Genomic DNA, 21677 nt, shown 5'->3' on the forward strand with positions numbered 1-21677 from the left:
ACACACACACACACAAATTATATACACACACACCGGCCAGCCTTGGTTCGGGAGTAAGTGTGATCAGATTTAGGCCACACCTAACTTTCATTCCTCGAATTTAAGCTAAATATGTGTCAAATTTGACCCCCGAACACAGTTGACATGCTCCCGAACAGCATCCAACCATAGCCCCGACTCCCGTCCACATTTTAAAATGTTCGGCTGGTAGGCGAACAGTAGCTGACCACGCCGAACACCAGAGCCAACCTTGGTCCCGACCTATTCCTAACAATGTTTGGGAGGAGTTCGGCCATATTCGGCTATGTGTGACATGGGCTTCACATACAAACTAACCTTAAGATTACTTCATTTTTAACTTGCACCGTGAAAGGCATCCTAGTAAGATTAACCATTGTTTTTTCCCCAAAGGATGTTCTCGACAACGACAATATAGACGTGGATGACATGTTCCAGATCTCTTTCATTATCGACATTGCGAAGGTAACGTTACCCATTTTTGTCCCAATCTTTTTAACTTTATTTCTTTCCCTGACTGTTTATCAACGCCTAAAAAGCCTATAGTTCTACAAAGCTGTACATGTATAATTAATGGGATAGGACGATCTTCTAACCATCTATGGTACTGAATAGCAAAGTTCTTTCTATCACAACCATTTAATTTTCAAGCCGACGTTTCGATGACCTTCTGTCATCTTCATCAGGGCAATTCTGACTGGTTTACTGTGCACTGACACTACTTGGTGCATAGCGCAGTATACTATCTATGGTACTGTATTTAAAGTTTGTGGAGCTATGGGGTCTCTGGTTTATTTTTGTGCAAGAACTGATCGTGAACAAAGGTGGCGTCCAATATATGTCAAGGCAAACCGTTAATACATCTACAAAATCATGACACAGATGTGTTCCTTTCTTCTATAAATCAGGTACTGCCTGTCTGATGTGCAGCTATCGAAAGAGAATTTGGCGTTTCGTCTTAAAGGCATCCAATGCGATTTCAGAGCAGCAAAACTGGAAATATTCTGAATAAGGCAATCTTTATGATATTGACACATACTGATTTACATTAGCACATCAGTATTTCATACCCTCAATCAATCAATCAATCAAGCCGCAGGCATCAGAGTAGATGCATAGCGGCTGTAGCCATGTCCCTCCAGGATGTTCTGTTTTCCGCCAGCACTCTCCAGTCAGTTCTGCTGACCCCTAAACTGTCCAGCACGTTGAAAACCTGGTCCTCCCATCTGCTCCTGGGACGGCCTCTAGGGCGCCTCCAAGTTGGATCTGGAGCTGTGGTGATCAGTTTGATCACTTCCTGGGTGGGTGTGGCTCTGGGGATGTGACCCAGGAGGTTTAGCTGGTGTTTGGTGATCTTCTGGCTGATCGGGACCTGGTTTGTTGTGTGGCGTACTGCCTCGTTGGTGACATGGTCCTGCCAACGGATGCCTTCGATCTTTCTTACCCTTATTTCATACCCTGGGTATTTAAAACTGCAGAAACAAGCCCCAAGATGAGTCCTTTATTTAAGGGGAGGTACCCCAAAAATCAGCCAAGGGCCCTTCCAGGAACCATTTTTCATCCGAATTTCGAGTACATTTGCTCCATGAGGGTCAATATACATTTGAATAGTGTGATTTTAACTCAGTTTGGAGATAAGTCACTAGAATATTGACCTAAAAAAATCGGGTTTCCAAGCCCTAAAAACTGAATTTGATGCCTTTAATTTGATGCCTCGAGTTCTACAACTTTACCATTTATTCCCAGGGGATGGAGTACATTCATCAGTCGATCATCAAGTACCACGGGAAGCTGAAGTCCACAAAGTGCGTTCTGGACCAACGCTGGGTGGTGAAAATCACAGACTACGGTCTTAAGGAGTTCAAGTTCGGTGCGGACGTCCTGGAAGAGACCAAGGAACAAGAAACAAAGAGTATGGATCCATCTACGTCTAAACATCCGTCCCGTGACGTCGATTCAGAAAGTAGACAACTTCTTATTCCCAGATGCAAGGGAACAGGTGCTTGCTAACAGACCAACTCACATGTGCCTAGGAAAATGTTCAAAGGATGTTTCTACACGATTTGACAAAATCTGAGTCTATAACGTACATTTTGGCTTCACAAACTGTTTGCGACCATATGGTCGCAAAGCAAGTAATCAAAGGATTAATACAGCTCCTATATACTGTTTCTGACAGCCACGTGAGTTGGTCATTTATTATCATACTAACAGATAATACCTCATTATCTTTTTGAACAGGAACACATATTTTTGAACTACTATCCGGGTAAGTCCGTCTACGCCATATATGTAGCTGTACAGCTAGGTTGCAAATTTATAACGTGAGTGCTCTGGATGCACTCAAAGATGGGGCTGTAGTAACGAATTTGCAATCTTTTTATCAACATTTTGGGTGTTTCTATTGCAGAGATGTTGTGGACAGCACCGGAAATTCTTCGTAACCCGAGAGCCATTGCGAGCTACGTGACGGCGCCGAAGTCGGACGTCTACAGCTATGGCATCATCGTGCACGAGATCCTGACCAGGGACATGCCGTACTCATCGTTTGGACTCAATCCTTCAGGTAATTCACCACCAGTTGTGGGGTCGTGTGGCGTAGCGGCAGAGTGCGCGACTCGGAACCTAGAGGTCCCGGGTTCGAGTCCTGACATGCCACCGATCTTATGCCCTTGGGAAAGGCACTTTACTACTTTCCTCGCTTCGCTCAGGTTAAAATGAGTATTGTCCTGTCATGTATTTGTCTCCTGTGTTGGTGGCGGCATTAATATAAGTTGAAAAACTTGAGTGTGCCGTCACCACGTCTAGTGATTACATGTTGGAATATTTTTTTTTAAATCACCACGTTCATACTTCCCACAATCCTTTGCTGACCTCTGACCTTCAATCCCATAATGCATCGTCACAGCAGCGCCCGGCAGACATATTGGATTTATCCCCGCTCGAAATGACCCCGCAAAACAGTCGTGGAGTTTACAACATTTTCTTCAACGTATCAATTTTTAAATGATACCAACTAAAACCTTGAATGTTGGCGAGTTTTATCTTGAGGAAAAAAATGTTAACTCTATTCCACGCCTGTTTTGAGAGGTTATTTTGAGCCAGGAAAAAGACGGGGGATGCCACAAACTATCTTGTCACGTGTCAGATGTATACCCTTGATGAAGACGGGCGTTGTGCCTTCTCAGATTTGTTTACGTCCATTTTTTGTTGCCAATAACAGTTATAGATCCTCTTCGAAGCATTAGCAAATTCTTCTATTATACAGATCAAGCCACTGTACAGGGACTGCATTCATATAGTAATACGTTTTCAAGCTTGTGCCACTTCAGATTTCTTGTCTAGTGAAGGAACTTTTTTTACATTTTTGACATCATATTTTGTCCTAAGCTGTGAGCCCTCATTTTGGGTAAAGTAAAAAAAATACCTCTTTGGGAAGCATACAAAATTTACTAGAAGATAGCAGTGTGGCCTTTGTGATAAAGGTTTCAAGTATTAAGCTATGTTTTCATGAATGTCCCAATTTTGCCATTTTCGTCAACATTTTGAAGATATTAATAAAAAAACTTTGTTGCTATAATAGTTGTACCAGAGGCCACACTGCAGTGTTGTAGAGTTAAAATTTGTCTGGAAAAGTGTACCTTAAAGGCCCACAACTAAATATATAAACCATTGACTTTCTCAGAGGTTTTGGAGAAGATCTCAGGAGGCATGAGACCACCTTTCCGTCCTATGCTTCCTACGTCGGACAAGATCCATCCGCTGATCCTTCGCATCATGCAGGAATGTTGGACGGAGGATCCTCTTAGACGTCCAGACTTCGCCACTGTACGGAGTCAGCTCTTCACGGAACTCAAGGCAGGAACGTAAGACATGGGGGCCATGAGATATAGCTTAGCCTTATTTTGCCTCCCCGATACGGTTGCTATTTGGGTAACGCTGATTTGTACTGCTACAGCAAGTAGATTTTATGGATGACATCCTCCGCAGACTCGATAGGGCGAAAACAAACAAGGCGGACCAAAAGAGCATGCTAGCAATTCAGTGAACATAACATCAAAGTAAAGGGCAAAACATTAAATCATAGTCCTGTCTTGTCTCCTCTCTTCATATTTATCTGCCATCAACGTTTCGGCATGGCAACAGATATCTTTGCCCATCTTCGGCATGTTGACCACTTTCAGGAGGCAACAACGTTTCTTCTTTTTTTTTTTAATCAGGCAAGAATCAATGCGCTAATGATGTCATCCATAAAAATTACTTGCTGCGGCGTTATGTATAAAATTTTCTTATTGGCTAAGTTTTGATCATGAGAAACGCATAGGATCAGAACACTTGGCCAATAAGAAACTAGTGCAAATCAGCACCCCCTCTCCCCTTATATATGGCTGAGGTTTCAATCAATCAACCAACCAACCAATCAACCAATTGTCCACTCCCCTTTAGTTTTATGCAGATGTTCTTGACATGTAGGGCAACATTTGATTTTAAAGTCATAGATCAATTTGTTGTAACGGTGGTTTATAATTCATAATTCTTTTGCACAATCATGCTCAAAGTCTAATTACATGATTGTGCAGTGTCAAGTAAAGCAGAATATGACGTAAAGCAAGAGAACATACAGCAACTGATCAACTTATTCTAATAAAACTTGGCTTTTATGAGGTTTGACGTCTTCGTAAAGTATATAATGAATAGCCTCATACATAATGAGTTGGTTGTGTGATGTTAGTAGAAATCGTCTTTGGGTCATCTCCAAAATAAAAAAAATGTGGTGACTGAAATTATCTGTAGGTCTTATATATGACCCAAAGTGTTATCTGTATAGTTTGATATCTGTTACCTGGGTTTTTATTTAAGCTCGCCAAACTTTTTAGAATTGAGGGTAGTAAATATCCTAAATTGGAGCAAACGTACTATATAAATAGAGCCAGATATAGAATGGCAGAGCCAGCCTTGGATACAAAATTGGTGTATGTATGAACCTGCACTGCTGAGTGTAGTATAGAACCAATACTACAGTTAACTCTTTATCATTGTGTTGCGGTGACTGACAGTTGTACCTGTTGGTTCTTGCGCCCTACTGTAACAGGAACTCAAACCTGATGGATGACATCATACACAAGATGGAGACGTACACCAACAAGCTGGAGAAGATGGTAGAGGAGAGGAACGAGCAGCTGATGGGGGAGAGGATGAGAGCGGAGGCGGTACTGGACGCCCTGCTGCCCCGGTATTGACCGATTTCACACTTCCCATAATGCCTAGTAACGGTCACGGATATGACGTAAGACAATCCCCCCTCCCCCTTCCTCGGTGTACTATTTCCAACAAATTCTATCGACAAACTGGTCAACTATTGTTTTGAATTATTTATCTAGTATAAAGCACATGCCATGATTGCATTTGTTGGAATTAGAGAAAATGACGTACCTTTTGAGAGGAGAAAATGACGCACCTTCTATCGTTCCACCTTCTACCGAAGACTCTCCTACTCGGTAGTGCATGCGACCGTGCGAGTAGGAGAGTCTTCGTTAGAAGGTGGAACGATAGAAGGTGCGTCATTTTCTCTAATTCCAACAACAATGCAATCATGGCATGTGCTTTATACTAGATAAATAATTCAAAACAATAGTTGACCAATTTGTCGATAGAATTTGTTGGAAATATTACATCGAGGAAGGGGGAGGGGGGATGGTCTTACGTCATATCCGTGACCGTTACTAGGCATTATGGGAAGTGTGAAATTGGTGCATGCAAATCTTTCTCCCTTTTTATTCACGAGTTACCAATCCCCAGGATGCATTGCGAAAACAGGGGTCTAAACCTCATTTGCATAGGACTGGAAGGCATCGGAATGATCCTGGTGACGTTGCACAGCTTGCTTTTCACTGTGTTTTAAGGTGTTGGGGAATTTTATGCTCAACATTAATTAAGTTACTATGAGTCGAATCTGACAACAAATAGAGAATGAATTTTTTTGTCTTTTTCATAGAACATGTGGTTTGTAACGTTACAGCATCAGTATAGCGTTACCACCACCACACAAACCACATATTCCATAAAATTAATTATCTATTTGTTGTCAGATTCAATCCATAGTAATTTAATTAATGTTGAGCATAAAATGCCAAAACACCTCAAAACACACTGAAAAACAAGCTGTTTAACGTCACCAGGATCATTCCGATGTCTTCCTGTCCTATGCAAATGAGGTTTAGACCCCTGTTTTCGCAATGCATCCTGGGGAAACTCGTGAATGGCTTCACTGCCACATAGTGAAATATTGTTACTGTATACTGATGAATGATTCATCAGAAAGGAATGCTGAGTGAATCAGACAGTGTTAGTCTGTAACATCTATGTAGTGAATCAGTGTTAGTCTGTACCATCGTATGCGCCATTGCATGCCCTTACTTTTTTTTCGAAAAGTGTGGTGGGTTCTTTTAACGTGCGTGAGGTGTGGTTCTCCCAAGACACGGGACCTCCATTTTACGTCCTATCTGAGGGACGTCTCTAACCGAAGCTAGGTACTCATTTTTACCTGAGTGAAGCGAGGATAGTTCTGTAAAGTGCTTCTTTTTCTTACTTTTTAGAGAAAAAAAACTTTTCGCTGTTCACTAGTTGGCGTTTTGATGAATTACACTCCGTGTTAAGCCTCTATCACACATTCAGAACCTTTTCCCGACCACCAAACAACCAAGGATGAATGAAGTTTGGGAGAAGTCTGACCAGATTTAAACTATGCCTACATTTCTGACGCAGGCTGCTCATGACAAGATGAGAAGACCTTAGAAAGTACAAGAAGTACTACATTTCTATACGAATAGAATCACATTTGAGTTAAATTTGAGTCTAATTCGACCCCGGACACTACAGACCTACTTCTGAACAGCAGCAACCCACCAGCCAACCATAGCCAAACCTCCCGTTCACACCCAAGTGTTTCACCAAACACAGCCGAATTGCTCCCGACTTTATCCTCATAACCAAAGTTAGGGTTCAGTAGTGTTTGGGAGGCCGTATTCGGCTAAGTGTGACAGGAGCTTCAACACCACATAGCAAAAAAAAATACATGGCTTCCGTTTAATAAGTACATGTGATGTAATCTCCAAGCAGATCTTTCGGTTGGGTGGCAAAAGACTGTATCCATTGGCCGTCCAGTATCCATTTCCCAACTTCGGTGGCTAATGGACACTCCTCTGGTTAATGGATACTGTGTTGCCACCGAAAGATCTGCTTGGAGATTACATGTAATGTCAGGTTTTAAAAAGTTTATTGACGTAATTATGTTACTATATTTATTACCTTCATACCCATCTCTGTAAAGTAGCACTTACCTCTGTGCTGAAGGAATAATGTTAAAATGTTTCTCAATGTCAAAAAGGATTATACTGAAAGCTTTCTGTTTTCATTTTTAGCAAAGGAGTTGGGGAGGAAATGTTTAGTAATAGAGATCTAAAGAGGATCTGAAAATACCTGCTTGAATCATACCCATTAGCTGAAGCCTAGATTTCATCAGGGTTTTGATGCTTCACAAAGAAGATTGGAAAATAAGTCGTAATGTTCTTAGTATAACATGCTATTATTGTGTGGCATAATGGTTGGGTGTATGGCCTCAGGTCACACATGTCACCGATCTTGTGCCCTTGAGAAAGGCACTTTACACATGGTAAAAATGAGTACTACTTGGCTTTGGCTAGGGCCGTCCCTCGGATAGGACATTGAATGGGGGTCCAGTGTCCAGGGAGAGCTACACCCCACGAACGTTAAGGAACTCCCTACTCCTTTCGAAAAAAAGAACGGAGGGACATGCCCCGGTGTACGATGGTCCAAATACATGTACTGCATTTTAACTTGCCCCTTGATTGTACATAAGTTTCTTCAGCGATTACATTACGTTATATTGTTATTATGGGTTCACCACACCACGAAGTGGTGTGGTGAAACCATATTGCTTTTTCTGATGTTTCTTCTTCTCCTTCTCCTCCTCCTCCTCCTCCTCCTGCCATATCTTTAAATGGATTCAGCTTCTTCATTTTAGGGCCTAAGGTCCTGAAATTTGGTATGGAGGTACAGTGGGCAAATACCCCTAGGCGTTTTTTAAATTATTGTGATACAGGCTTTTAGAATGGTTTTATTTGAGTTTTTTGGCTGTGTTATAGCAAATGTATTACTGTGTTAGTCTGCCTTGTTTACCACATTTGGGCATGAGTCATCAGAATGGAATGCAGGGCATCAACCAATAGGCATGCAGCTTTCCTCTATACTTCTTGCTGATTGGCTGTTGGGATTTAACTTGATTAACACCTGCACAGAAGCATTTCCATACTGACAGTATGTCTGTATTCAAGTGTTTTGGTAGGTATTTCAAGCTTTCCTGCTCCAGCATTGGAATGCCGGGCATGGACGTTTTTTTTTTTATTTTGAAAATCAACAGTTTGCATTATGCAATTAAAAATCCTAACCAATAAAGTAGGGAATAGCTATCCAACTGTTGTTTTAGTTGTATTTTACTTCATATTATAGTTATATCAATGTAAATCATTGTTTTCCCTTGTGTTTCCCATTCTTTCCCTGCCATGTCGTAAAATGTGGTGAACCCATCGCTGTATTTGCTCCAAAGCAAATATTGGCCTTTCTAGTTATCATATTGTGTTTGGGGATTGCCCCCCCCCCCCCCAGGGTGCATTGAAAACCGCCCTCCAGGGTGATATGTTCTCTGGTTAAATAAACAAACAAACAAACAATTTTGAAGTTGGTGATTCACTACAAATCACCCAGATGAAGGCTTGGCTAGCCCCCATCTCGTATTAGCCACACGGTGTTTTACATTATCCCACCTAAATACGTAGCGACGCCACATTGAGCTACTCAAGAAGGCATTATGCTTCAGCCCTGTTGAGGATGACCGACTTGTTGTACAATGTTCGATGTGTCCATGTCCAGTCCCGTGGCTGAAAAGCTGAAACTTGGACAGCAGGTTGCGCCAGAGTTCTTTGAACAGGCAACGATATTCTTCTCCGACATCGTTGGCTTCACCAAGATTTCGGCTGCAAGCACACCATTTGAGGTAACAACAATCACAGTGGCATTGATACATATTCTATGTACACATCAAGACTCATCACACGCTTGCCTTTTGAATCACTAGGATACATGTATCTTAGGCCCCTCTGACTCGATGACATGGATGACATCCTTGCGCGCCACAATTCTTTCACCCGTTTCCAAAAAAAGTTTGCGACCCTACTGTTTCTGGGTACAGTTAAAGGATGAGAGGTCGAGCTCGAAAAAAAAAATTGAAGATGCTAGAGAAAGGGAAGCATGACTCGAATTACCACATGTTTTCAACACAGAGTCTTCCAAAGTCAAAGAAGATGTGAAAGGACAAGAATTAATGATTTATCCTTTGATATACCATGCTTTCTGTGTTTTGTCATTTGTTCAACTTTCCTGGTCACTTACAGAATAAGATTTCCACTTTGTTGCTCACACTTGCATATCAGTTTTGGGGGTGCCCAGTGGGTGTTATCCACATAGAACATAAAAAATAAAGTCTTGACTATACGTCCTTGCATTTAGTCGCTCGTTTTCTAAGTAATTTTACTACAAAAGATTACCAATAGTGCCACCATCTTACAAATGTATGGTATGAACGATAAAACGCTCGTATCGCTCTAATTTAACCCTATCTAGACCGGGCTTTTTTGGGCTTGGTGGGACCGGGGGCTCATTTGACCCCCCCCCCCAGAACTCAAGAACGGTATGTCGTATGACCACCAAATTTTCAGAGGATGGTGCACTAATAAAAATTTATAATTTATGTCGTTATGACGTAATATGACGTCATTATGACGTCATTAATGTGATTTTATTGGGCCAACAATAATTGTTGCCAACAATATTCTAAGTCTCCAAGTTTGGCCGTTCGAGCACTACGTGACATCAAATTTGGCGCGGGCACTTTTAGCCCCCCCCCGGTCTAGATAGGGTTCAGACCAATGAAATATCACTATTTGATTCTTCTCCTTGCCTGACAGACAATCGACCTTCTGAATGATCTGTACTCCCTGTTGGACGGTATTCTCAGCCAGCATGACGTTTACAAGGTATGCCGAACTTACTGACTACACCACTGCTCGAGGATAAGCGTTTAATCTTCTTTTACATGTTGTAGTACATAGGACTTTAAGACATTGACCCTGTTCAAACGGAAGCGCTAAAATGAGCAGCAATGATGGGACCACGTCGGCATTCGGCCGAGGTACGTCTTTTCATCAAACAGCAATGATTGTAGTTTAGCCGAATCGTGCTCGGGCACGATTCCGAAGGAATGTGTGGCACGTGGAACAGATGCGAGGCATGCGATTTACCCGAATCGCGGTTCCAGCGCTTTCGTCTGAACAGGGCCATTAATCGTTCTCGTCAGCTGTCATGGCAGTTGCACGCTCTCTATGATCATCTAATTAGCCAGATTTTTCATTTCCGTTTTTCTCTCAATTATAATTGTGAGTGAGTGAGTGAGTGAGTGAGTGAGTGAGTGAGTGAGTGAGTGAGTAGGTGAGTTTCTCTCTTCATTGTCTCTATTTATACTGCTAAGATTAATTTCTATTGCCATACAATTGGTTGTATAACCTCTTCGCTAAAGAACTGTGAGTAAACCTAATGGGCGTTGGAAATCAATAGCATCCTATCCGTCTATGGTGCTGAAACGCCCTCTATCAAAATGTGTCCTCATTGCAACGGTAAAACGTATATGGGTTGCATTTTTTTGCAACGCGTCAGGAGTGGTGCCATTCCTGCCAGAATAGAAATATAGCTAAAACAGAATGTAATTTTGCATTACATTTCCATTCTCAGGTTGAGACCATCGGCGATGCCTACATGGTAGCGTCTGGACTTCCCAAACGGAACGGCGACCGCCATGCTGCCGAAATCTGTAACATGGCTCTCCATATACAACTGGCCATGAGTCAGGTATGCTATGTCTCAAATATGCTAACCATTCACGTAAACCATCGGCCCTTCTACGTTTGCCAAGAAGGTTATGTTTTCGGGAGTGTCTGTTTGTGGCTTTAGTATTTCTGTTTAAAAGCGTGCATGGATCCATATATTCCTCATTATCTGTATTGATATTAGCATATGTTTATGTCTTGATATATTAAAGACAATAGTCTGGTGGCAGAGACCGATAAGCGTGCAATGCGGTCCATACAAAGTTTTTTTGTTGTTTCTATATCTCTGAGGTGTGCTCTTTCAGAATCTGAATGATGCCACTCTGTCATCCTTGGGCAATTCGCACAATATGCAAATTAAGGTGGCCATTACTGAAAATCCAGTTTTCGTCAATATCTCAGTAACTACTCATGGTATCAGAATAATTTTGGTGTCTATCCCCATCTTTTGAGGGATAACGAATTAAATTAAGCCATTTCAGTAAAGATAGAACCATTATTTTTGGCTTAATATGCAAATTTGGGCCGCGCAATATGCAAATTAGGGCGGCCATTACTGAAAATCTGTTTTTCGTCAATATCTCAGTAACTACTCATGGTATCAGAATAATTTTGGTGTCTATCCCCATGTTTTGAGGGATAACGAATGGAATTAAGCCATTTCAGTAAAGATCAAACCAGTTTTTTTGTGCTGAATATGCAAATTAAAGCCGCACAATAGGCAAATCAAGGTGGCCATTACTGAAAATCTGTTTTCCGTCAATATCTCAGTAACTACATATGATATTATAATATCTTTGGTGTCTTTCCCCATGTTTTTTGGAATAACTATTGAGGATAGGCCATTTCAGTGGAGATCAAATAGATATTTTTGTGCTTAATTTGAAAATTTAGGCCGCCATTACTGAAAATCTGTTTTTCGTCAATATCTCAATAAATCTCATGGTATCAACAATACTTTTGATACAATACACATACATTTGTACTATACACATGTTTTGAAGGCTAGATATTTAGAATAAACCATCCCAGTATTGATCACACCAAAATTTAATGCAAATTATGCAAAAACTAACCAGTATATAGCATGGGCGCCTGTACCTCTGAACACTGATAGGAATGTTAATAAATGATACAATCTGTTCAAAAAAATATTAGACCCTTCATAAGCTCACACCTGTGCCTTACCAGCGTCTGTGTACAGGCAGAATAAAGCGCTAACTTGACGTCCTGAATTTTATGTCAGCGTGGCCCGCGTAGAATTTAAGTTGAATTCTTCTTGAGTCCCGGACAGGCCAAAGAAAAATAGCCCGGTAGCCGCGGGGTGTCCCACGGCTGAAAGTGTCAAAAACAGCCCGGGAACTACCCGCCAGGGACTTTTTTTTTACAATTGGGACAAAAGCTTAACAGATCTCCAGGAAGATGACCGGCGGCCGCTCAAAAGTGCACAGTCCTAATTAAGGCGGAGGATGGGACCCTACCACTGTCTTAGGGGGAGGACAAGCTTGTCAGGTGGGCAGAATACTTTTCAAAAAGTCTTAAACCGCTCAAGCCATACCTCAGTAGCATTAGTCTTTGATGAACACCTACACCCATTACCTGTTGAGATCGAGGACATCTCTGAAGCTGAAGTCAGTCACCAGGCATGAATGGCATCACTTCAGAGATGCTGAAAGCCGAGGGTGACTGTGTTGTGAGATGGATGCTTTTCTGATCGCCGTACATCGCAAACGCTGAACCATAGCCGTCTTCCCTAGTACGCCTTCCCTGGAATAAAGCTGGCATTCAACGGCGATCACAGGGAAGTGCTGGAGGACTGGAATAACGGATCAGTAGTTCAGCTGGAGTCACATGTGAAACGGGTCCTGCTCGGCATGTTCTCGGTGTAGACGCCGGCCAGCGTCATGAAGCCGAGCGTACGCCGGCTGTCAGGGTCACAATTGAATTTTCCTTTACGGCTCCCTGTCGGGGCGCTGAGGCGGCTTCTATGTAAAATTCACAAAATTTTGGTCCCCTTGACGACCGGTTTCTGTTGGGGACCCGTCCGGTGCCCAGTCAGTCTTCTGTCAGACCTGTGCGGGATGCAATAGGGTGCCGACTAGCTCTTGCATTCCGGCCGGGTAGCTGCAGGGTCCCTGGCGGGGTCGAAGGGGCGGATCCTGGCAGGTCCCACGGCTGGTACGCCTGTGGCTGGAATGGTGGGTTCGGCCCTGCTGGTTGATGCGCAGACCCGTGTATGGTCACTATGACTGACTGATGATGTAACTATGTCGAGAACAGCACATTACCCTCTATATTGTCTATAACTACCCTCTTCTGAACAATTCAAGCACAGAACAACACACGTGACTTCATAATCTTGGACAGGTGCCTGTGCATGACCCGGCGGCTAGGTTACGGTTTGGTCCGGTGAGGTTACGGGGTCGCTTCGGCGTACGTTGCCCGCCGGGGCCTGAAGTGACTTTAAGTTGAGTCAAATCTATTTGGCGACGTCGCGGGACCAAAAAATAGGCCGGCAGCCGTCGGGAACCCCGCCCATTGCCTTCCAGGTCCCGTTCCGAATTCGGTAGTGCCAAAACACAGGCCAAAAACGAGACGAGCGGGCCCCTTTCTTGAATTGTGACATACCATTAGGCTTAAAGTGTGTATTCCAAAGAAGGGAAACCCGAATGAATGTGATAACTTAAGGGGAGTGACAATTCTTTTTTATACAAGTGAAGGTGTATGCCAAATGCCTCCTGAACCGCATGAGAGATGCAGTAGGCAAGGTCTTCTGGGAGCTGCGAGCAACAAGCTAGCTTTCGCTCAAAGAGATCCTGTGCTGAGCAGATCTTCACCCTGCGGTGGAGGAAATGTGCTGAACTGCAAACCCCTTTAGCTATCAGATTCATTTATTTCTGCAAGGCGTTTGATAGCATCTAAAGTCCCTCTTTATCGTGTACAGTTATGGACTGCCAAGTAAACTTATGTATGCAGTTAAACAGATATACTGAAACTCGAAGTGTTGTGTACGGACGGTTGAAGGAATCTAGATACAGCTGGTGGTTTGAAGACGGATCCTCCAAGATTGTGTCCTGTCACAGATCCTCTTTCCCGTGGCTATCGACTGGGTACTTGGGAAGCAACAGGAGAAAAGGGCCGGGGGTAAAGTGGGTTCCAGAGACAAAGTTTGCCGACCTTGACTTTGCAGACGACATAGCGGAAAACGCCAGAGATCTCCAACCCCTAGTGACCAACATAGTCCGTCTGCAGACAGCAGTGGGTTCAGCATCAGGGCCAAAAGCAATTAACATGCTGATAGGGACACACGCTCCTCTTAGAAGTGTGACCATTGACGAGAACAAATTGAAAGTGGCGGAGAACTTCACCTACCTTGGGAGCTCCACCAAGAACAAAGGACAGATGGACCATGAGCTAGACTGTAGACTTGGAAAGGCCTCAGCAGCCTTCAACCAGCTTGACTTTGAAACCTACTATGTGGAAATCAGCCAAGAAAAGAGAAAAGAGACTGGAATCACTGCATGCTTCTGATAGTGAATGCGTGAGGAAGATCTTAAGCATCAGACGACAGGACTTCATACCCAACACAGATATATGAGCCAGAGCTAACCAACAGCCAGTGTCTACAATCATACGCAAGCGGCGTTTCATGCTAGAAGACGCCTGCCATCTAGACTTAGGTAAACTTGTCTTTCAATATTGAACAGGTTTTGGGTCAGATAAACTATACCAAGGCATGTGCGTTTGCATGGAACATGGGTCGGAATTAGGACCCCTCCTTGCTGGCAGCCAGGTGCGTCAATAACAGACAAGGCCCAAATTTGCATATGTAGCAAAAAATAATGGTTCTATCTTTACTGAAATGGCTTAATTTAATTCGTTATCCCTAAAACATGGGGATAGACACCAAAATTATTCTGATACCATGAGTAGTTACTGAGATATTGACGAAAAACAGATTTTCAGTAATGGCCGCCCTAATTTGCATATTGCCACCCAAATTTGCATATTTAGACAAAAATAATGGTTCTATCTTTACTGAAATGGCTTGATTTAATTCGTTAATACCTCAAAAGATGGGGATAGACACCAAAATTATTCTGATACCATGAGTAGTTACTGAGATATTGACGAAAACTGGATTTTCAGTAATGGCCACCTTAATTTGCATATTGTGCGAATTGCCCAAGGATGACAGAGTGGCATCATTCAGATTCTGAAAGAGCACACCTCAGAGATATAGAAACAACAAAAAAACTTTGTATGGACCGCATTGCAAGGTTCTTCAAAAATCGGGGGTTTGGCAACCGGACTACAATGATGATGCAAATAAGTCAAGTAGCCCCTGTTGTTTAGGTAGTGGATGCTATTGAAACGTCTGATCGTTCCGTTCCACGTGTCCGTTTCCAAAACCATAATCTTATCCAGTTGCTTGATGAGTAACTGTTTTTGGCGTATCTTCTTACATGGATGTGTAAAAAGTCTGGAATTTCCGACTGCTTGTTTCGTGTAGAAGTTCGTCATCAAGCACATGCCGGGCACTCCGCTGCTGCTGCGGGTCGGTGTGCACACGGGGCCGGTCGCCGCCGGGGTGGTGGGGACAACCATGCCGCGGTACTGCCTGTTCGGGGACACCGTAACCACAGCTAACATGATGGAGTCACGTGGAGCAGGTACAACATCTTAATCTCCAACCAGATCATACGGTGGCCAGGCAGTATCCATTGGGCCATGTTAATTTGATTATATGGATGACATCCTCTGGGAACCCAAAACTGATGCACGCTTGCGAATAAAAAATGGTTTTGCAAAGAAACAAAATTGCTTTCATTATGAAATCTACGTGGTCATAAAGGTTGAACAATTGACACAGTATGGTTTGGCGAATAATCTACTCTTCAAATTTATTTCTTTACATTTTCGCCCTTTTTCATTTGATTTAGGCATTCTACGACATTGGTATCGTATTTAAATATTCTTTTTGCAACTTACAACTTGCTCATTTTGCAACTGTTTTGTAAGATTTACAGTATGGTTGAAAACATTTTTTTTGGAAACGGCCCAAAATTCATGCGCGCGCGGATGTCATCCATATAATCAAATTAAAATGGCCTTAACCAGAGGACTAGTGTCCATTAGCCACTCGGGTGGCCAATGGATACAGTCTGGCTAATGGATACTGCCCGGCGAATATGATACTGCCTTTTGTGGACACCGAAAGATCTTCTTAAGTATACAACATCTCTGAATACCAGGAACTTCATTGTAAAACACACCACAACTATTAACTTGGAGCTTCTTTGTATGTATGTAATACTTTATCTGTATGTAATACTTTGTATGCACATATGCTTTGATTTTTATTCAGAGAAACAATAAAGACACAAAGTGACTGCGAACGTTAGGCACGGCTTATATTCTTGCAGCCACTTTTACAATGAAAAAAAAAAATTTTACAAGACAAGACAAAATATGGTTTAGCGGGATAAGTAAAAAAAAATATTTGGAAGAATTGTTATAAAATTTGATAGATGAGTAGATATCGAAGACCTGTGGAATAACTGATGATTTTGGACACCCTGACGGCTTTTCTAACTTTAAATTGCAACAGACCTACTGCGTTGGTTTTGATATCTCGTGTTAGGGACATGCAATGGTCATGATTTTTTTTGTGGTTAGCATTTTGTTTAGTGACCAAAATGTGGTGTACTTGTTTACACTACGTTGTGGTGTCTTTGACTTGATGTGTGATGTAAAAAATTAACTTAAAGCTTAAAAGTAGAGTATATTTTAATGCACTATGCATTTGATGAGTTGCGGTAAGGCCATGTTGATTTGATTATATTGGTGGCATCCTCTGGGATCCCAAAAACTGATGCGAGCGTGCGAATAAAAAAAGTTTCGCCAGAAAAAAAATTGCTTTCAATATGAAATCTACGTGCTTTTGAAGGTTGAACAAATGACACAGAGTATGGTTTGGCGAATATTCTAGTCTTCAAATTCATTTCTTTACATTTTCGTCTTTTTCATTTGATTTTGGCATTCTACGACATTGGTATCGTTTTCCAATATTTTTTAAACCTACGGTATGTATTTGCTCATTTCGCAACAGTTACTGTTTTGTACGGTTTACAGTATTTTTTATTTGGAAACGGACAAGAATTCATGCACGTGCAGATGTCATCCATATAATCAAATCAACATGGTCTAATGGGGTACATGACGAACCATAAACAGTTACTAGTACGTGGATGTGTGTGTATATTGGTATAACGTATAGTATGATATTTTTCAGCAAATCGTGTTCACATCAGCAGCACAACCAGAGCAGCCCTGATGAACATGATAGGCTACCACATTGAACCCAGAGGAAAGGTGGAGCTCACGGTAAACAATTACATAATACATCATCAATATCATAAGGAATATTTATCATAAGGAATACTTATCATAAAGATACCCATTTCCTTAACTTCGAGTCAAGGATGGCTTTTAAAGAATAATTACGTTAATTTCCAATAATTTTATTTTGCAAATAAATTAATTGAATATCTTAGGGTACTACAAAAAATGACATCTGTTCTCATATGAGTATTTTGATTTACTTGGAACATTGGCAAGTAACATAGTATTAGTGGTGTCGTATGGCGTAGCGGCAGAGTGCGCGACTCGGAATCAAGAGGTCCCGGGTTCGAGTCTTGACATGCCACCAATCTTGCGCCCTTGGGAAAGGCACTTTACACGACTTTCCTCGCTTCGCTCAGGTGAAAATGAGTATTGTATGTCCCCTGTGTTGGTGACGGCATTAATATAAGTTGAAAAAAACTTGTGTGTGCCGTCACCACCTCTTGTGATTAGATGCTGGAATATAAAAAAAAAACATAGTTTTACAACAGCTTATAAAAATTACAAGATTGCGAGGGAGCCCAACTTAGCGTACATGGCGATGTGTTTATTGTCCCATGTACACCCACCTTTGATATAGACATGTTCCTCTCCCACCTTTCAATCCAGGGCCCCGGTATGAGCGAACACAACGTGAGTATGAAAGGCCCAGACACGCACAGCCTAGTATCTAATTTATTTATTTATTTATTAGACTTTCCAATGCAACAGCAAGTAGTATGGAGGAGAGACAAAACAGGTGCATATTTGCACCTCTGCCAGTTATCTCTCCACATACAAAATACATAATAAAACAGTAATGATACAAAAATAGGCAATTTAACTGACAACATACTTTAACATATTAAGATATATGACAATAAAGTGACAACTATAGGGCAGTTATCGCGGCCTTGTGGCCATACAGGTCGTACATCTGCAAAAAGATATCCAGCTACATGCAGCATCGGTGTCATAGACCGCATTAAACCTGTTATGTAAATGTATTATCAACTGTCTTTTGAAGGTATTCAAGTGTTGTGGCTGAGAGACGGTCTGTAATTGTTTATTTATTATCATGAAAGTTCATCTGTGTTGGTAGTTACATGTTTAGAGTGAAAACTTTAGATCCAACACAAAAAGTTCTCTCACCTAGAGCTTTCGACCAGTCACTCTGGTCTTCCTCAGTAGACTGACCCAGTGACGCTTGTCACGTGGCTTCTTTGAAGTGTGACGTCAACACTGGGCCAAAGGTATGTGGTAGACGACGTCGACCCCCGTCGCGGTTCAGTGAAGGATGATGGGCCCTGATGTATATAGCCTCCTTCACCTTCACAGGAAATAGTCTTGTCCAGTGTCCAAAATCCTTACAGTGTCAAGTGAAACAAAGTGTCCGGGTGACTCTATGTGGATGTGCATATTAACTGTTTCATACCGGGGATTGTGAACTTGCCTATGTAGGTTTTAAGGGAAAACATTCTTCGAAACTGATTTTGCGCTTCTCTCGATCATGTGGAAAGAGAATGAAGGCACAAAACAATTCAGCAAAATAACACAAATGTATAATTTAAATGTATAAACACGTGAATGTTCTTTCAATATATGAGTTAGAGCCTCCAAACCTTGGATTTGAAAGAAATATCATTAAAATTATTTTTAACAAAATAACACAAATGGATGTATAAACACGTGTATGTTCTTTCAATATATGAGTTAGGGCCTCCAAACCTTGGATTTGCAAGAAATATGATCATTTGAAAAATGCAATTGTTTTCTTATCTTTTTTTTTTGTAAATCAAATTCAGCATAAGAATCAGGGTGAACTGTTGCAATTGTGGTATGACTTTGTGGGCAAACTTATGTTCATCGTTTGAATTTTGTATATTTCCTACACACACCAGAGGAAGCCGATTCTCCATAAAGATGTCACACTTTGAAGATTTTACTGCATCAGGCAGAGCCATGGGACAATTAGTGCGCTAATCTTTTTTGGTGACTCTTTATTCTGCGACAACCACAAAATAACAGCCTTTACGGTTCAGCCTGCTAACATTGCAAGAAATAGCATTGACAAATGTATTTCTTCATGCAATTGTTTTCTTTTTTTTTCTTTTTGTAAATCATAGTTGAACCTAGCATCAAAATCATGGGAAACTGTGGTATATGGGAGTTTGCGGCAAACAAATTATTTTATCGTTTGAATGTTTGTCTTTTCTACATACACCAGAGAAAGCACACTTTGAAGATTTTACTGTATCAGGCAGAGCCATGTGACTTATTAGTGGGCTAATCTTTTTTCGTGACCCTTTAATCTGGGACAACCACAAAATAACAGCTTTTACGGTTCAGCCTGCTAATATTGCAAGAAATATCATTGACAAATGTATTTCTTCATGCAATTGTTTTCTTTTTTTGTGTAAATCATAGTTGAACCTAGCATCAAAATCATGGAAAACTGTGGTATATGGGAGTTTGCGGCAGACAAATTATTATCGTTTGAATTGTTGTCTTTTCTACACGCACCAGAGGAAGCACACTTTGAAGCTTTTACTGTATCAGGTAGTGCCATGGGACAATTAGTGGGCTCATCTTTTTTGGTGACCCTTTAATCTGGGACAACCACAAGATGACAGCCTTTAAGGTGCAGCCTGCTAATCAACCAGATGGGAATAATGGCGGGATCTTTTTGTTCGGCACTTATATAAACGTTGAGTGCCGGATATGAAAAAAATGGATTCGTGCTGCGGTCGGCAACATAAAGTTGTGTATTAATGGCTTTCAATAGATTCTTTGGAATAAAGGAGTCGGATGTAGTTGCCATTACATAAATAGGACCTAGAAAGGTTAATGTTGTTTTTCCTATTACGGTCCTGAAAAATTTAGTCGGTAGGGATTCACTTTTTTTAAATGATCCCTTGATGGTCATCCCATCGTGATCACTAAGAAAAGCTGCCGCAATGGCTAAATGGCTAAAGACACAAGCAAATAAATATCTATAGACGTTATGTAAACCATGAGGGTTCTATTCTAAGATTCATTCATGTTTTTGTGTCTTTGACTTGAATCGCGCAGGCTTATTCATAAGCCTACTGGAGGCCGGTATTGCTGTTCCCTATTCTGTCGACTTTCTAATATAAGATATGATGTAGTGTACATGAAATAATCCATATCTCAGCAGCTTTTTGCAGGTCTGAATTACAAATTTACTAGATAATTTGTCCCCAAAAGGTTTATAGTGCAAAGATTAAAAAGAAAAGACCTAGCAACTGATGATTTGTTCTTCGTCTCATATTGTTTTGAGATGATCAGTTTTAAAACGATATAACCATACCCTCTGATACTTTTACATCAATGTATAATGTCCAATAGTCAAGACATTTATATTGTTCAATGGAGAATAGATCATTTAATAGGCAATGCAGTATGCAATACGAAAGACGGTATGCAATACGCAAGCCATTATACATTAGGTTAGACAAAGGGCAATCTGGTATTACAGTATCCAAAAGACAAGACGTTATGAAAAACCAATATGAATATCCAAAAGCTATCGCCAATGCAAAAGCCAATAGGCAAGACAGTATGTAATGGACAATACAGTAGGCAATAGGCAAAACCGTATCCAATTGGCAAGACAATATGCAACAGGCACGACAGTATGAAGTATCCCGTCGGATACTGTGGATACTGTTTCAGTACCCATGGGATACTGCCATGAACTGCTAGATACTGTTTTGCCTCTTGGATACTGTCCTGGGTACCAAACGATCTGCCAGGATATTGAAGACATTGTATCTGTACGGTTCTTGATGCCATATTTGTTTTGCAGAAAGGACGGGCGGAAATGACGTACTGGCTAACCGGAAAGGACGGGATGGAGACTCTACCACAGTAACAGGAACAGTGATGTTCATGAAGCAGTAACTCTCAACGCTTAGACATTGCGAGCTCTCATCATTTGAGATCAGGCCACAGCAAGTAAATTTTATGGATGACATCCTCCGCAGACTCCAAATCTAAGGCGAGCGGGCGAAAGAAAGAAACAAGACGGACCCAAAAAATAAGGTTCCTACATTTTAGAATTTTGACTCAATCATTGTACAAATGGTTTTGATTCAGTGGGAACATCGCATATGCACAGCCAGTATCACATATCACTGCATCAAAGTATGAAACAAAACATCAAATCATAGCATTTTCTTGTCTCATCTCTTCATAGTTATCTGTCATCCACCTTCCGGCATGGCAACAGACATCTTTGCCCATTTTCGGCATGTTGACCACTATCAGAGGGCAACAACATTTCTTGTTTTTTCT

The 21677-nt window shown here is 41.4% G+C and overlaps 1 protein-coding gene across 1 annotated transcript in view; it reads left to right on the forward strand.

Annotated features, from left to right (window-relative positions):
- The window catches only part of LOC109486642 (atrial natriuretic peptide receptor 2-like), a 24431-nt gene extending 3107 nt beyond the window's left edge, over positions 1-21324 (forward strand). The window contains exons 5-16 of the mRNA XM_019790498.1: positions 412-483; positions 1765-1930; positions 2429-2584; positions 3704-3884; positions 5111-5251; positions 8968-9091; positions 10062-10130; positions 10882-10998; positions 15490-15649; positions 17272-17363; positions 17991-18014; positions 21190-21324. Coding sequence (XP_019646057.1) covers positions 412-483; positions 1765-1930; positions 2429-2584; positions 3704-3884; positions 5111-5251; positions 8968-9091; positions 10062-10130; positions 10882-10998; positions 15490-15649; positions 17272-17363; positions 17991-18014; positions 21190-21255 — 1368 coding nt within the window. The 3' untranslated portion in view covers positions 21256-21324. The remainder of the gene's footprint in view (positions 1-411; positions 484-1764; positions 1931-2428; positions 2585-3703; positions 3885-5110; positions 5252-8967; positions 9092-10061; positions 10131-10881; positions 10999-15489; positions 15650-17271; positions 17364-17990; positions 18015-21189) is intronic.
- Positions 21325-21677: the final 353 nt, after the last annotated feature.

Source organism: Branchiostoma belcheri, unplaced genomic scaffold (genome assembly GCF_001625305.1).
Source record: "Branchiostoma belcheri isolate BF01 breed outbred unplaced genomic scaffold, Haploidv18h27 scaffold82, whole genome shotgun sequence".
In the NCBI taxonomy this organism is placed as follows: domain Eukaryota; kingdom Metazoa; phylum Chordata; class Leptocardii; order Amphioxiformes; family Branchiostomatidae; genus Branchiostoma; species Branchiostoma belcheri.